Source organism: Monodelphis domestica, chromosome 2 (assembly GCF_027887165.1).
Source record: "Monodelphis domestica isolate mMonDom1 chromosome 2, mMonDom1.pri, whole genome shotgun sequence".
NCBI classification, from domain to species: domain Eukaryota; kingdom Metazoa; phylum Chordata; class Mammalia; order Didelphimorphia; family Didelphidae; genus Monodelphis; species Monodelphis domestica.
Window position 1 is genome coordinate 158609135 of NC_077228.1, and position 17687 is coordinate 158626821.

The 17687-nt window shown below is 35.5% G+C and overlaps 1 protein-coding gene across 1 annotated transcript in view; it reads right to left on the reverse strand.

Moving 5' to 3' along the window:
* The window catches only part of DISC1 (DISC1 scaffold protein), a 478298-nt gene that overhangs the window by 481 nt on the left and 460130 nt on the right, over positions 1-17687 (reverse strand). Inside the window, exon 13 of the mRNA XM_056814629.1 lies at positions 3905-3978. Within this exon, the coding sequence (XP_056670607.1) occupies positions 3905-3978 (74 nt within the window). The remainder of the gene's footprint in view (positions 1-3904; positions 3979-17687) is intronic.

Sequence of the window (17687 nt, forward strand, 5' to 3'; positions counted from 1 at the left end):
ACTTTGGGATACCCAATTCAAAAGGTCTAGTAGACAGATGATAATGCTGGAATGAAGTTCAGGAGAAGGATTAGGGCTGGATCTATAAATCTGGGAGTTAATAGTATAGAGATGATAATTAAATCCATGGAAGCTGATGAAGTTACCAGGAGGGAGTATATATAGAGAAGACAAGGCAGCCTTGGATTTAGAACCTTGAGGCATACTCATCCTTAGGAAGAATAAGAGCAGACAAAGGCACACCAGATGAGATTTAGGAACATTCTGACCGAAAGTAGAATTGTATCACAAACCCAGAGAGGAGAAAATACATAAGGACAAAGAGTGGTCAGCATCCTTATGCTACAAAAAGTTAAAAAAGGATGAAGATTGAGAAAAGGACATCATGCATGGCATTTCAAAGATCATTTGTACTAAAAATAGTAATTTCAGTTCAGAGGTGAGACTGCAAGTTTGCAAAGGATTGATAATAGAGAGAGAAAGAGATAAATTAAGATGATGAGAATAGACAGATTTTTAAAAAAGAATTTAACTTAGAAAGGGAAGAAATCTATACAACTAAAAGTTGAATGGATAGAAGAGTATAATGAACATTTTTTTTTAGGGATGGGAGAAAAACTGCTGGGAAAATTAGAAAACAGAATGATTGAGATTAGATCTAGATCAATATCTCATACACTATACTAAGATAAATTCAGAATGGGCAAATGACTTAAATGTAAAGAAGGAAATTATAAGTAAATTAGGTGAACACCGAATATTATACCTGTCTATGGAAAAGAAAAGGATTTAAGACCAAGCAAGAAATAGAGAACATCACAAAATGTAAAATGAATAAGTTTGATTACATTAAATTAAAAAGATTTTGTACAAACAAAACCAGTGCAACCAAAATTAGAAGGGAAGCAACAAAGTGGGAAAAAAAAAACTTTATAACAAAAACTTCTGACAAAGGCCTAATTTCTCAAATATATAAGGGACTAAATTAATTGTACAAAAAAATCAAGCTATTCCCCAACTGATAAATGGGCAAGGGACATGAGCAGGCAGTTTTCAGATAAAGAAATCAAAACTATCAATAAGCACATGAAAAAGTGTTGTAAATCTCACAATTAGAGAAATGCAAATCAAAACAACTCAAGTACCACTTCATACCCAGCAGGATTGGCTAATATGATAGTAAAGGAAAGTAATGAATGTTGGAGGTGATGTGGTAAAATTGGGACACTAATGCATTGCTGGTGGCGTTCTGAATTGATTCAACCATTCTGGAAGGCAATTTGGAATTATGCCCAAAGGGTTTTAAATAACTGCCTACCCTTTGATTCATACCACTGCTGGGTTTGTACCCCAACGAGATAATAAAAAATATGTGTACAAAAATATTTATAACTGAGTTCTGTGTGGTGGCAAAAAATTGGAAAATGAGGGGTTATCCATTGATTGAGGAATGCCTGAACAAATTGTGGTATTTGTTAGTAATGGAATACTATTGTGTTGAAAGGAATAATGAACTGGAAAGACCTCCAGAAACTGATGCAGAGTGAAAGGAGCAGAATGAGGAGAATATTGTACATAGAGACTAATACACTGTTGTACAATAGAATGTAATAGACTTCTCTACCAGCAGCAATACAATGACCCAGGACAGTTCTGAGGGACTTATGAGAAATAATACTATCCACATCCAGAGAAATAATTGTGGGAGTAGAAACACAGAAGAAAAACATTTCTTTGATCACATATTTCGATGGGGATATGATTGGGGATGTAGACTTTAAATGATCACTCTATTGCAAATAACAATATGGAAAAAAGTCTTAATCAATGATATATGTAAAACTCAGTTGAATTGCTCATTGGTTATGGGAGGGAGGAGGAGAGGGAAAGAATATGAATCATGTAACCATGGGAAAATATTCTAAATTAATTAATTAAATAAATAAAAAATTTTAAAAGGATTGGAGAGACCTTACATATATTTTCAGGAAGCAGGAAAGGACCAGTAGTTAAAGAGAGATGGAAATTTAGGGAAAGGGCTGGAAAATAGGGTGAAGTATACATACAAAATGGTTGGCTTTGGTGAGAAGGACCAACTCCTCATCAAAGGCTGGAGTAAAGATGGGGATGGTAACAAGGGGGTTGATATATATAATAGAGAAGAAGATAAAACTCATGATGAATAATGTCTATTTTCTCAGTAAAGTATGAGGTAAGATCTTCTGTTAAGAGGTAGAGGGAAGGAGGGATGGACAAGGCTTTAGGGGAAAAGAACATTTGGACAAGCCTCTGAGAGGTGTGCAATAGAAAATAATTAGAGAACAGTAGAAGACTTGCCTTGTTGAAATGAGAGCCCAGTTGAATTTCATTAATATCAACTAGTAGTAGTAACCAAATTAACACAGCTTCCTGATTTCTACTGCACCACAGAAATAGGAACATTGGAGAGATACAATTTGGCAGGGAAGAAGTAGTGACAGGACAAAGAGAAGAAACATTTGAGAGGAGAAGACACTGTAACAATGAACTGGTTAACCATAGAGACAAGATTTGGGAGAAATTAAAATGAGGGCAGGGATAAAACCTGGGAGAGTACTGAAGGGTGAAGAGACTGAAGTACCTAGAATTAAGTTGGAAGGAGTAGAGTGTAGGAAGAGATGGAATAACAACAGGCCTTGGTTAGATAAATCTCAACATTCTAAACTATAGAAGTAGAACATTGGTGTGCAATTGTGAAATCAAAAATAATATAGCTATTTCTCTGTGTGCCTATCAGTCAGGAAGGGAGTAGGACATAGATGCTGAGGAGACAGAGGGAAGAGTAATAAGAGCATGAATTCAGATAGTGGCCACATGAGTAGAAGGAGACAGATGCAAGAAACATGAAAGAAGTAGGAAGCTCAGTGGCACAGCAGATAGAGTGGAGTTTAAACGCTAGTTATTCTTAAGTGGAATTGAAAAGTCTGACAACTAATTGGATAATTGGGGTGAGAGAATTCTATGAAAGGACACTGGGAAGGTTAAATCAGAGTCCAGCCATGATGGCTTGAAATGTTCTGCTGAGGATTTTGCATTTTATCCTAAAGCAACAGAGGTTCACTGAAGATTTTTAATCAAAGGCATGAGGATGGACAGAAGGAAGAGTCTGGGGTAACTCATAAGTTATAAGTCTGTGTGACTAGAAAGATGGCAAAGACCTTGATGGAAATAATGGAAACTTAGAAGGGAAAGTTAATGAATTCTATTTCCAACACACTGAGTTTGAAATGCCACTTAAAACACTTAGAGATGTCTAACAAACAGTTGCTAATGTGGTACTTGAGTTCAAAAATAGGTATTAGGACTGGATTTGAGAGCCATCTGAGTAGAGAGAATTCTGCCTATAGTTTTGCTAATATTCATAAATAATGTGCCATTTCAGTTTCTGTGTCTTTCTCTTTACTGTCTAAAGTTTGGTAGGTGCTCCCATTTCAAATCTACTTCTTGGAAACCCTAGTTTCCTTCAAAGTTCTGCTCAAATGCCACCTCCTTTGTAAGGAATTTCCCGTTTCCTGCCTACCCTAGTTTCTAGGACCAGACATTGAATTTACTTTGTATTTACTTTGTACATATGTTCTCTTTATATTGGTTATCAGTCTCTAATCATCTCTCCTCTAATATTATATTTAAAATGTAGGTTACTTAGTGAGGGGGATTACTTTTGTCTTTGTATCCTCTGTATTTGGCACACAATAAGTACTAAAATACTCACTGAAAACGCTTGTTCAAGTATTGATTGATAAATATCAAAGGGCCAAATCATGTGCTTTGTTTCCGTTGGCCCTTACATATAATTTAAAATTTTTTTAATTCAAAATTTATATTTATGCCTTGATATGACATCAAACCCAAAGCCTTAACATACCAAATTCTTCCTTCCAATGTGTCTGCTAACTTTTCAAGTATTTCTGAGGTCAAGTATAATCTTTTGACCAGAAGCTAGAAAGAAACATAAAATTCATTCAGTACTACCCATTACCTAATCTCATTTTTATAATAATAATATTATTTAGTTCTTATACTGGTAATATTATCCTTGAAGGAACTTTGGTCCAGTAACCAAAAGCATCTGGGGGCAGATAGTTTGCTCAATGAATAAAGAACTATTTGATTTGGAGATTGAATCCTGGGTTCAAATTTGATCCCTAATCCTTCTTAGCTGTGTGGCCTTGGGTAAGTCCCTTAATCTCAAGTGCCTAGATCTTATTACTCTTCTGCCTTGGAACTGATAGAATACCTACTATCTACTCTAAGACAGAAGGTAAGGGATTAAAAAAAAAAAAAGCATTTGTCTCCAAACTCTATGAAAGATGACTGTGAACAAACTGGTAATTGAATCACTAATATGGTTTCTCAATATATCTGTATGTGCCTAAATATTTTTGAGAAAGTAGAAAGGAAGGGGCAGAGAACAAACATTTATACAAAGCTTATTTACTATGTATCGGGCATTTTGTAAATATTCTCTCTTTTGATCCTCACTACAGTTCTGTAAGTGCCATTCTCTCCCCCCTCCACACCCCCCAATTTCAATTGAAGAAACTTAAGCTGAAGTTCAACAATTTCCACAAGCTCACACAATTCAGATGTTCTTGACTCTAGGCCCAATGTTCTATCCATTGAGCCACCTAGCCAAAGCCTTTAGAGGCTATAAGTCTAATGAGCTCCTAAGAAATGAAAGCATTTTCAAGTGAACAAATTATAGAAACCTAATTCAAACAAATAAACAAGAAATGCTAAACCTTCCCTACTTTTGTTCAAAGGAGCCTCTTTAAAATTGAAATTGCTTCATGAAAGCTCCAAACCAATTCCAAATGCCATTTTTCCAAGACTTGTAGAAAAAATTAACTTATGTAGAGTCATAAGATTAAGTTTGTATTTACATCCCTCTCCTAATTCACATAACCAAGAGAAACAAACATGTTAGCTCTTTAAAAGGTTTGCTTTGATGGGTAAAAGCTATATATTATATGTGGTCTTATTTCTTGTTCATTTGCCCACTAACCTTCATAAGAGTAGTCTGCATTTCTAGTCAAGAAGATGGAACAATAAATTGCTTGAAAAAAGCTAGGTTCTTCATATATCCCTTAAAAAGAAAGAAGTATACCACGTGCAGAAAAATGACTAAAATCCCCACAAAAAATAAAAAAATAATCAAATTAAAAGCAGTGGAATGGGAACATAATTTTTAAAGACAGTACACAGAAAATGAATTAACTATTGTAGAATACAGATAGAAAAAAGAAACCAAGCAAAATTACTGTAGGATATATCTGGAAAAGAATAAAATAAAATAGACTATCTTGCTAATTTTAGTGTAAATTTAGTATATACACTTTGTGATCCAATCAAAGCAAACCAATTAACTTCTACATACATGGCATCCCATCTCCTATCTCTGCACATTTACACTAGCCATCCTCATTCCTGAACTGCACTTCTACCTCCCTTCTCTCTCACAGAATCCCCCTTTTTCTTCAAGACACAATGTTGGTCAAGTATCACTTTCTACTGGAAGGCTTTCCAGACTACTGCCATTGCTAGGCATCACAAATTAACTTGTATTGAACTTTTGTTCAGTCATGGCCAGATGGAAATACTTGCCCTACACAGAACAAAGACCCTTCTGAAGGGCTTTTTGAGATTCTAACCTTTCCCTGTCATCTCTGAATCTTTTAAAGTGGCTCTTTGAAACCAAGGAAAACATTTAAAGATGAAAAATAAACAGGCATATAAGGAAATCATGGAGGTCCATAGGAATAGGTTTTTGCAAGTCAGAAGGGAAAGATGTTCTCCAGACTTCACAGAGAATTGGAGACAATCTGCATCTAGAGATCCTCTCATAAAATAGTTCTGGTACCCATCTAGAGTTTGAGAGTTTATTTAAGACAAATAGCATATCTTTTAGTGTCCCAGAAAGTATCTCCCAGTCCTACCCAAGAAGAAGTCTAAACTCCTAAGCAAGCCTCAGAAATTCATGAAATCTCTTAGAGGTTCTTTGGTACAATAGGAAGCCAGGAAACGATTAGTTCGTTCACTTGTAATAAAAATCCAATAACAGATGGTCACCCAAATACAAACATATATAGGCAATAGTGCTCGTTGCCTCTTTCCAAGAAAGAAAACGATTGGCATAATATGTCCAAGAAACAGACATTAGTCTTATGAATATAAAAATGGTAGAGGCTTTGCATTTAGTCCAGTAATTATCTCTCTGGGGCAATGTAAGCCTTATTTCACCAAAGTCTTTCATCTATGGCAATTTTTTTTCCTCCTGTCCAGGAGAAGATGAATTTTGGTCTGGCTAGTATGTAATCTTATGACTTACCCAGAATTAGCATCTTATAACATAGTAATTGCCCTTGTCCTAAAAAACTTCTCTGAGACTCAGTTTCCTTATCTAAAGAATGGATTGGAATTGATGGCGTATAAGGTCCCTTTCAGCTTCAAATTTGTATTATTCGGTGACACTTCCCCAAAGTTATCAAGGAATCTTCTGATCTCCCTCCTCAATGCTTGACTTCCATAGATTTTGTTGTTGCATCTCCGTAATTCACTGTCTTATCCAATTTGTAACTGTGTTAGGTAAGCACTCAATAAATGCCTTTACATTCATTTCTTCAGTTAGACCTCTTCCAGAGGTAGGATGATTGAAGTGGTAAGGCACTGTTGACATTAAGTGGGGTGATCAATGACTCAAATAAATCTTCAGACACTCTGGCAGTATGGTAGAAGCTGTTTTGGGTGCCAGCTCTTTTAATTCATTCTCTCCAGAAGCAGCACTCACAAATCTGTGTTACAAGTGTTACAGTCAGTGAGTGAAATATATGGGCTCAGTCTCCCTTTTTATGCTGGTCCCTGATACAAAGACGGACTCTCCCCTTATTTAGCATTAGCTGGTTACTTGAGAGTCACAATAATATTTTGAAAGCTAGCTAATCAAAATGTGAAATTTACAAACCCAATTATCTTAATTATTTAAAGAGTGCTTAACCAATCAAAACAAGGATTGGGGTTTAAACAGTCAAAACAAGAACTATTTCAATCCTGTCTATCTGAAATCCTATACCCTTTTTATCAGTCAAAGGAGGAGATGGTTATAAACTGATCTTTTTGGGAAAACAAAACTTGGCTTGTTTATCTCATCAGCCATATGTACTTCTCTGAGGAGTCCATGGTATCTATATTCCACACAAGAGATATTGAGGTTGTAGTGTCTGCCCTCATTGAATTTCCATTCTTTTAGAGTCTTGAGAAGAACCAAAAGCATGACTAACTGAAACAAAAATGGATTTTTAGATAGAATGGATCATCTTGCTGGAAGTCTTACACGGTTTACCATTAACAATGCTTAAAGACATTTTTGGAATAGGGAAGAGAAAGAAATTCTATGAACAGTTATATTGATATTAAGTAGCTATACTCTTTCTGAATTCAAACTAAATAATATTTCATTGTCTTTTTCTGGGAATCTTTTCTTTCCAATTTGGCATGATATGAGGGAAAGTGGCTGGGAAAGTATTCTTAAATAACTCAATAGAGAAGGAGTTCTCATACATTAATTTTAAGCACAAGAATTCATTTTCATTTTGACAGGGTTACTAGACTACTATGCCAGTGGAATACCATAGACATATTATACTTGAAAAACTCTCTTATGCTATTGTCCTGGATCAGATGGAAAGATGTACTGTTATCTGTACTACTATGCCCTAAGTCTTGAAGAAAAATTTGACCTACTAGTCTAATAACACTGTCAAAAGAAGAAAATGAGCAAAGTCTGGCATGACCTCTTCTTGAATATTACTCTTAATGATCACAAAAATCCTGAATGCTACATTTAAAAAATTCATAAAAGACCATATCCAAGAAATATTTGAGCAAAGTCAAAGATTAGATGGATAGAATCTATGGTCATCACCAGAAACAAACTCTAATATAACACAACCAGAAACATGTCAAGCTTCCAAAATCCAAGGTCACATGCCAAAGAATACTGGTCAGCATAACTACAGGCTATATTCATATATAAGAAATGAAATAAAAAGGGGGAAATGGAACATAATATGTAAAAGAGCAAAGGAAAATGGTTTGCAACCAATAAATATTTATTCAGAAAAGTTAAACATGATTTTTTCAGGGAAAATGTTTTTAATAGCATTAATTATTTCTAAGTATTCCTACTGAAGAAACCAGGACAGAACAGTCTTTAAAAGGCACAATTCATGGCAAAGGGTGTTTACAAAAGGTAAACAAAAATGAACAACTTAAAAGGGCCTAGTGTTCTGAAAGGGGGGGAAGATTATTGAACCTTTGAGTCCTACTACTTCTTTAGTGCAAGGAAGGGAGAAATGAGGGGAACTTTTAGTTTAACAAATAAACAAATAAATAAATGAAATATTGCAAAGTGAAAAAAAATAAATAAAAATCTCCTGCTCTTTAAACAAATAAATAAATAATGAAGATGTAGAGGAAAGAAAGAGAGAGACCAACTATGCCTTTGGGTGCTCAAGAAACAAATAAAATAAAAAGTGGAGGATACCATAGAAAAGATAAAGGGAGAAACTTACTCTTTCTTAAAATTAGGGCACAAGAGAAGATTATTCAAGCATAGAGGTGTGAGTAATGACTGGAAGTACAGTGATCTAACAAACATCACTCTTTTTTTCTATGTAGAACAAGGAAAGATCTTTAAAAAAATAACCATTTTAGAATATTTCCACAAATAAAAGCCTAGCTCAGCTCACTGGCATAAAATTAAATCACTAAATCTTTTAAAATATCAAAGTAAAAAAATAATAATACCTGACATTTACTTAACACTGAAATTTGCCAAGAGCTTTATATACATTGTATATGCAAAGTACTATACATATTTTTACATATATTATGTTTCTGTCTCACAGTCACTCTCTAATAATGATACAAGTATGAATATTCCCATTTTATACATGAGGAAACTGAGACTAAGTTACTGAATGTCACTAAACTAATATGTCAGATTCAGGATTTAAACCCGGATTACCCTGATTCTAGCTCCTTTGGTCTTTCCATTATGTCATATTGTCTTATTGTCCAGCAAATGGAGCAGAGAACAGTGGAGCCAATACTTTAGTTAGATGACCAGCAGAGAAGCTGATCAACTATTATTTGATATCTTAAATAGATAAGGGGCACTTCAAGTCTAGGAAAGATTAAATCCAGAAAAGTAAAGAGTCCAGAACCCTAGAAGTTTAGGAGAACTGGGTTTAGCACATAGCATCAGTTTCAGAGAGCTGTTAGAAGAATGAAGTCTGAGTTTCAAGGGCTAGAAATCTGGCTGCTGCCTAAACCCTGGTTTAGGATGAATTAACTGCTTTTAGAAGGCAGAATCCATTCTAGCTATTAAGGCCTCAAGGCACCTGACAGGTTTATGTCTTACACTTCAGGTTGCAGCTTCCCAGATAGCCTTAGGCAGTGAGGTCAAATTCAAATGGGTAGGGGAAGATTTGGAGTGTTCCTAAATCATGCATAAAAGATCCCAGACTACTCCCTATTTATGTAGAAAACAACATATTAACATTACTTGTGTTTTACTATATTTTTATTTATCTTATTAAATATTTCCAAATTACATATTAATCTGGTTTAGGAGCAGAATTCCTAAATTGGACAGAAGGACTTCTAATTCCTAATCATCGAATGCTTAACCCCATGGATGGTGAGGCATCTTTTAAAACATCTTGTTGTCCTAGTGCAAACATCAATAGCATGGAAATAGGTTCTGATCAAGGACACATGTAATACCCAGTGGAATTGCATGGGCGGGGGGGGGGGAGGGTTGGGGGAGGACGGAGGAATAGAATATGATTTTTGGAACCAAGGAATAATGTTTGAAATTGACCAAATTAAAAAAACAAAACATCTTGTTGATTTTCCTATAGTCACTCATTCCCTATTTCTGGGGTTCTTGGAAATGAATACAAAAGATCATTAATAAATATGTATGAAAATCAATAGGGGAACCCAGTTTGATAAGAATTAGTTATGGAAGGGCATATTCTTCTGTATTTTTTTTCATGACTGACATTACAGAGAAACTACTGAGGTTTATGGTTGACAAGAAAGCTAAACGTACCTCAGTAATTTTATTGCTATCAAGTAGTACAATAAAGGCAAAAGTTTAGAACAAAAGACCTAAGAGAGTGGTTAATGGCCCCAACAGCTTCCCTTTTCCCTTTTGTTTTTGGCTATCTTGATTTTGGGGTTTAGTAGTCCTACCTAGTTCTTTTATTGTTTTGTTGGGTATATTTTCCAAAATGATTTCAGGGGGCTCAGAATGACAATCAGGTATTTGACATGAGCTAAAAATGGGTTTTATACCTGGTTGAAACTAATAGTTAAGGCTACAAATTTCAAGTGGTAGTGGGAGAAAAATAGAAAAGACCTCATTTAATTCTTTCCTGAGGGTTTGTGCCAGGATGGCTAGGTCACAATCCATAGACAAAAATCTGGGAATAGGAGAAGTAGAAGTTTAAATTTGTCCCTTTTGAGGGACATCCTGATCAGTAGCTATCCCCCTTGGCAGCAGGTCACAGTGAACCACAGATGATGAGTGAGGAAGCTGAGCTCCAGCAAATGGCAATAGATAATGGTTGAGCCAGTGCCTTGATTAGAGACCAAGAAAGATGTTGAGCAGGCATCATATGGTCCATGTATGCCCACGAGGGAGCAGAGACATGATGCCTAGTGAGCAATAGCAAAGGGGACACCAGCAACTTGTGGCAACAGAGGTATGAGTTTCCTGTGCCATATATTTTCCATGGCCACACATGATCTTTGTGCTTGTACTTTCAAGTATATTTCCTGAGCTGTACTTCCTATGTTCAAGAATGTATTCTCTTGCCACATATGCTCCTATATGGATACCACTCCATTTATTATAACTAATGACAACTGTTCTGTCTGCAAATGAAATGAACACTGATTATATTAATCACAAGGATCTTATAGAGCTTCCATTTTTTTCCAGAGCTTCCTGACTCTTTCCAATAAAGCTAATTCTTGGAATAATAACTTACCCTGACTTGAGTGTATCTAGAGCTGGACTGAAAACAATCCTAGCAACTTTCCCTTGATGTGATAATCATTATCTCACCAGGAAGGACTCTAGAGATTTCCAGATAAGACAACTAATATCTTATCTCCCTGGAACCCCAATAGTCACTCCAAGGACTTCATATCAAAAATTTGCTGATACACTCTGTCCCTTAAATAATAATTTTTCTTTTTTTTCTTTTTTTCTTCTTCATCTTCCAAACCAAAAAAAATCGAATTTTTTATATTTAGAGGGCTCCTCTCCTTAGGAGAGTGGTTCCCACCTGCATTCTTTGCTTCTTCCTCAGTTTCTAGTATCATTTTCTAACTTGGATTCTAGTCCAGTGGGGTCAGACACTTAGGAAGACAGTGGGTTGACATCTCTGTATATGGATGACTGCTCCAGCACTGATTTGTGTGATAACTTGCAGGACAGTACACCCATGGATATGGGTATATGGGGATCTTGCCTTGTTACTGTAATTGCTTTGTTGTTTGATTAAATGTCTTTTGCTTTCGACTGATGTGTCTTTTAGGGGTAGCAAGGTGTCACAATGGATGGAGTATTTGGCCTGGTGTCAGAAAGACTCCTCTTCTGGAGTTCAAATCTGGCCTCAGACACTTATTAGCTGAAGCCCCCCCCCCCCCCCCCCGACAAGTCACTTAATTCCCTTTGCCTCAGATCTTCACCTATAAAATGAGCTGGAGAAGATAAAGACAAACCATTCTAGGATTTTTGACAAGAAAAGTCTAAGCAGGGTCACAAACAGCCAGACCTGATTCAAATGATTGAACAATAAGAATAATGTATATTAAGCTCAGCTTAGTAAAACAAGCATACGTGAGGGCTAATAAACTATGGTTTTGAGTAGGTACTGACCCAAAGAGGGGCTTAGAGCTAGGGTATAGTGTTCTCTTAGAGGTCCATGTATGTGCATGGGAGATGGCTAAGTGTTATAAATGCCACATTTATCTTTGGGCATGCCTTATTCATGGACTTTAAGAAAGCTGAGTCCCGCAGAATCACCACTTTTGAATTGTGGTACTAGAGAAGACTTTTGAGAGCCCTTTGGTCAGCAAAGAAATCAAATTAGTCAATACTTCAATTAACTCAGACTATTCACTGAAAGGTCAAATACTGAACCTGAAGCTTAAATACTTGGCCACATAAGGAGGAGTCTTTTCGCTGGAAAAGACCCTGCTGTTGGGGGAAATTGCAGGCAAAAGGAAAAGGGGGTGACAGAGGATAAGATGGATTGATAGTGTCATAGAAACAATGAACATGGTCAGATTTGGGGAGATAGTGGAGGATAGAAGAGCCTGGGGTGCTATGGTCCATGCACATGACTAAACAACCCTGAACAACAATGCCTCAATTTTATATGACTTTCCTTTCTTTTTTCCTATGTTCATTCAATAAATTCTTTCTCATTTCATGATAACTTTTGAGACTAAGGAATTAAAATCCCTTCAAGAATGAAGCAGAAAAGATAAAAAAAAATTTTTTTTGTAAAGAAAGGAACAGTTCTCATACATTCCTTAGTTATTTACCTTTAAAATGCTTCTTACATACTGGCTTTCCTCAATAGCACTACCAATGATATACCTGTCTTCTGGTTAACTTGTAAAATAGTTATATTTACAAAGTTTTATTGATTGTTTTATATTCCCAGAGTTTAACTTTGAAGAAGTCCTGAGACAGACTCGACATTTATTAAATAACTGCTTAATTAATGTCAGTATTTTATAATTATCTCATTTGATCCTTATAACCACCTTTGGGAGTAAATGTTATTATTATATCACTTTAAAAGCTGAGGAAACAGAGGCAGAGTTTAAATGCCTTGTTCAGGGTCACATAGCTAACTAAGAGTGAGACAGGATTTGAATTCCTAACTCCAGGTCCAGCACTCTTTCTCTACCATGCCACCCAGGTACTTCATTGAATAAATGACCAAACTGGGGTCTAGACAAACTAACTTTTTCTTTCAAGGTCATAAAAGTAGTAAGTAGGAAACAGTGGATTAGAGGTCGGGTCCCCAGACTCTAAGTCCAGTGTTCTCTCCACTGTGACATTTCTATACTGGCCCTCCACGCCAGTGCAATTCAGTAGCGCCAAATCAGCTAGGCAATCTTTCAAATATAATTTGCCTAACTCAGCTCATGATCAAAACCTGTGGACTTGGACATTCAGCCAGAGATTTTTCAGCTGTGCTGAATTAAAGCTGATGTCAAATTTCTCTCCCGCCTGCCAAGAAGTCAGACAGAGTGATTTAAATAGAAAATGGGATTTCCTTTGTTGAACAGCCTTTTTCCATTAGAATCTTTTTTGAAAAACATTTATCTGTAAAAGTTTATCCTCAGACCAACATGTACACACATCCAATCCATTGCTGCTCCGAACAAGTGCCTAAACCACATCGACTGTCGTGAATCAATGTGGTTCCTCAACATATTATCAATGTAACAAAAGATTTATCATCTAAGTCAGAATTTTCATAACACAAGTTGTGTTCTTGCCAATGATTTCTCTAAGGAAGGCAACGTTCTTACCAATTTCATAAATATCAGTACTCAAAGTTTAAAAACTAGTGTCTATATCCAAAAGAGGATAAGAATGCAACTTATTATGTTGAAAATAATTGTTTTGAGAAGTGGGTGATATTTGGTAAATGTCAGGGTTTCCCATGTGCATGTCCACAATAAGAACATTTTAGATTTATGATTTTTCTCCTAAAAAGGAAAAGAATTTGAAATAAAATTATCATTTGTGTTAAATGACCATTTTGATAAGATATGATGAAATAGAATGTGAGTTCTTGAGGTGAGGACACATAGAAGGCACTTAATGAATGCCTATGGATTGATTGATTGCTTTAACCGATAACTTCATCTATCAAATGTTTACATGACCACAAATCTTTAAGAGACTTACTGAGGCATATAGTATCCCATATGCTTTTCCACAGGTGATTATTTATAGATTTCAAGGAGTCAATACTAAGATCTAGATGAATTCTGGCACATCCTTCAATTATTTAAAAATATCATTCTGGGCATGTCCTTTGATCCAGCAAAACCATTGCTAGGTTTGTATCCCAAAGAGATTTTTAAAATGGGAAAGGATCTATTTGTACAAAAATAGTTATAACTGTGCTTTTTGTGGTGGCAAAAAATTTAGAAAATGAGGGGATGCCATTCGATTGGGGTATGGCTGAACAAATTATGGTATATGGTGGTGATGAAACACTATTGTGCTATAGCTATAAGTAATGATGAATCAATGGATTTCTATAAGAACTGAAAAGATCTACATGAACTCATTCAGAGTGAAATAAGTAGAACCAGGAGAACATTGTACAAAGCAACTGAAACATTGTGGGATGATCAAATGTAATTGACTTTGCTACTAAAGGCAATGCAATGATCCAGGGCATTTCTGAGAGACTTAGGAGAAAGAATGCTATGCACATCAAGAGAACGATTGGTGGGAGTAGAAATCCAGAAGAAAACAAATTATTTATCACTTGTTTGTATGATTATGTGATTTGGGGTTTGGGCTTTAAAAGATTATTACAGAAATGAACAACATGAAAATAGGATTTGAATGATAATATATGTATAATCCAGTGGAATTGCTTGTCAACTCTAGGAGAGGAGAGGGAGACAAGAAGAATCATATAACCAATGAAAAAAATTAAAAATAAAATAAAATTTAATAAAATATATTATTCTGGGATGAGGTCCATAGGTTTCATTTGACTGCCAGAGCAATATAAGATACCAAAAAATAAAATGGTTAAGGATCTTTGATCAGCAGAAACTAAATAATTTGTGCATTGTACTTGGATGAAAGGAAATTTAAGGAGATAAAAAATGATTCAAGAAGAAAGTGCATTCAAGGAGATTCAAATAACTGAGACACAGAAAAAGAAAATATTTCAGGAAGGCCAGCAGTGAAGAGGGAGATCAGAAGATTCTCTGGAGAGACAGACCAAGTACATGAGACAAAGACCTCCTACTCTGACTATAAGGTGTTTTTATTCATTATTGAAATTTAATCCTAATTACACAAAATCAATAGATATTTATTCTTAATTCTGTTTTAAGGAAGGCTTCTCTAATATCTCAACGATTTATGATCTTATCACTGAGGATACTCCCTCTACCCAGACCTTTCCATGTCTCAGAATAGGTGAGAGTGAAGGGATACAGTTGTGTTGTAAAATGGCAAGATATTCTTATACTCATCCTTATATTCATCCTTATAATGACATATCTTATCTCCTCTCTTTCTTGTTTTCTTTAGTCATATGATAAAGCAGTTGTCAGTTGTATAGAAAACTTTACACAACAGGAAATGGTTGGCCATTTTACCCATGAAGGCTTTTAACTACACTCACACACATCAATATTAGCACTATGAGTACTCTTTTCAATAAATACACACACACGTACAAAGATTTCACTTGAGGCTTGGGATTTTCTGTTCCAATTTTTAAGTCTCCTGGCCTTTATTGTAGTTTGAGGTAAACCAGATGTAATTGCCTCCAACCATATGCTTCTCTGGTGCATAAAAGCAATTTTTTAAACATCAGCACAGGAAAAAAAAAGTCCAGCCTTAGATTTGGTTTTCTAAAATAATTGCTGAGTGGTATAATTTTTAGAAGCATATTATTAAACAAAACAAAACAAAAAGATGAGCCATTCAACACTTTATGTTCAGGATACTCATGAGATTTTCCCCCTAGTCTTTCATATTGTCTAGAAAACACTTAACTCAGACAAATGACCATTTGCACAAAATAAAATTTCTTTAATAACCTGTTTAAAATTTACTTCAGTGTTAAACATCACAGACTAGACTTAATCATATCTGTGTAAATCTAATATATGCACAGAAATTTGCAAGCCGATCTTCTCTCTCTCACTAGTCTAGATATAAGTCCTAGATTCCCTTTAGAAATTGCATTTGTGTATAATACTCTTAGGTTAAAAACCAAGAGGAAAAATCTGAATCATTTTGGCTTCCTCTTAAATAGTCTAAATTCTGAATTGTCTTTAAGTTTCTGCATGGTACTTAAAGAGCTATTTTCTCTCACAGAGGACACACAAATGTTATAGATCCAAAATTTCATAAAGATGAATTTTTTCTTTTTTTGAATTGAACATTTTTATTTAAATAATTAATTTAGAATGTTTTTCCATAGTTACATGATTCATGTTCTTTCCCTCCATACTCCCCCCCCCAAAGATGAATTTTAAATAGAGAAGAGAAAGAACTTCCTGCTGATGTGAGATTTAACCTGGCCAGAGAATTCTAAACTTTTTGGACAATAACCATTTTAATGGACATCACTGTCTAGTGGGGAAACATCTGGAAGCCCATACTGTAGTGTAGAAATACAATGGGCTTCAGATTCATTTGCCAAGCCATACTTGTATGGATGCTGTCAGTCACAGACATAGATACCTTTCTTTTTAGTATATTTTGCTTTGATTGCCAAGACTGAATCAGCCAGATGGATTTCTCAGCTTTCTGTTGTCAAATGAGGGGGGAGGGGAGAAAGTTTGTGAAGTAGACATCCCAATCCACATTGTGGCTAGCAGTCAAATTTTTTGACTATTTAATGTGAAAAGAAGCCAGATCTTTGGAAGGATAGCATAATCATACTGTTGGAACCTTTAATTCCAGAGGTTAGGGGGAAGTATTTCAGTTGTGGGGAGAGGTATTCTGTTTCAGAGGATATGCCATCTCAATGACCCATTGCTAAGAAATAGCTACACCACTAATGAAAAAGAAACTGTGAAAATTGAATCAAACACTGACCTTCAATGATGCTCATCTTTGACATTTAAGACAGAAATAAAATTTGTACCCCCAAATGGTTTTGGAAAGAGTATATAGGAGATTTGAGGAAAATACTGCTCTTTGTGCTTAAAAGGCATGCCCCAGTTTACTCACAGTCCAGTAGACCCTTTGTTGGATATTAATATTTACTACTTGGATCACACATTCTTCTGAGCTAAGGTAACATGTCTTGGGGGTGGGAGGTTAATATTGTGGCTTGTTGCAGGGACAGGGATAGTGGGTAATTTCTGCAGATACCAAGTTGGTTTTTCCTTAATGTCTGGTAGTGACAACCACAATTTTGAGAACCACATTAGGAAGTTTAATATCTCAAAATTTCAGACTTTCTAAAAGAATAAAGGATCATTCTGTGACATGGAGACAACTAAAACAATTGACTTGATGAAAGGATAAGATGGACCATTAGGGCAAGAGAAACAATGAGTATTCAGGGGAATGTTTTTTTTTTCCCTCCTCCATATAGGATGAAAATAACAACATTATGTAGTGAATGTTATGGGAAAAAAAGAAAGTCAGCTAGCCATTAATTTGCTACCACTAGAAGTTCGAATACTAGAGCAGGGGGATGGGAGTAGGGAGCAGGATAAAAGAAAATAAGAAAGATGGAAGAGTTTAGAGTGGATAGGATGGGATATGTGAAATTCTTTATCAAAGAGTTATATTGCCTTGGGTAGAGGGCTAATGAAAATCTCCTAGAGCA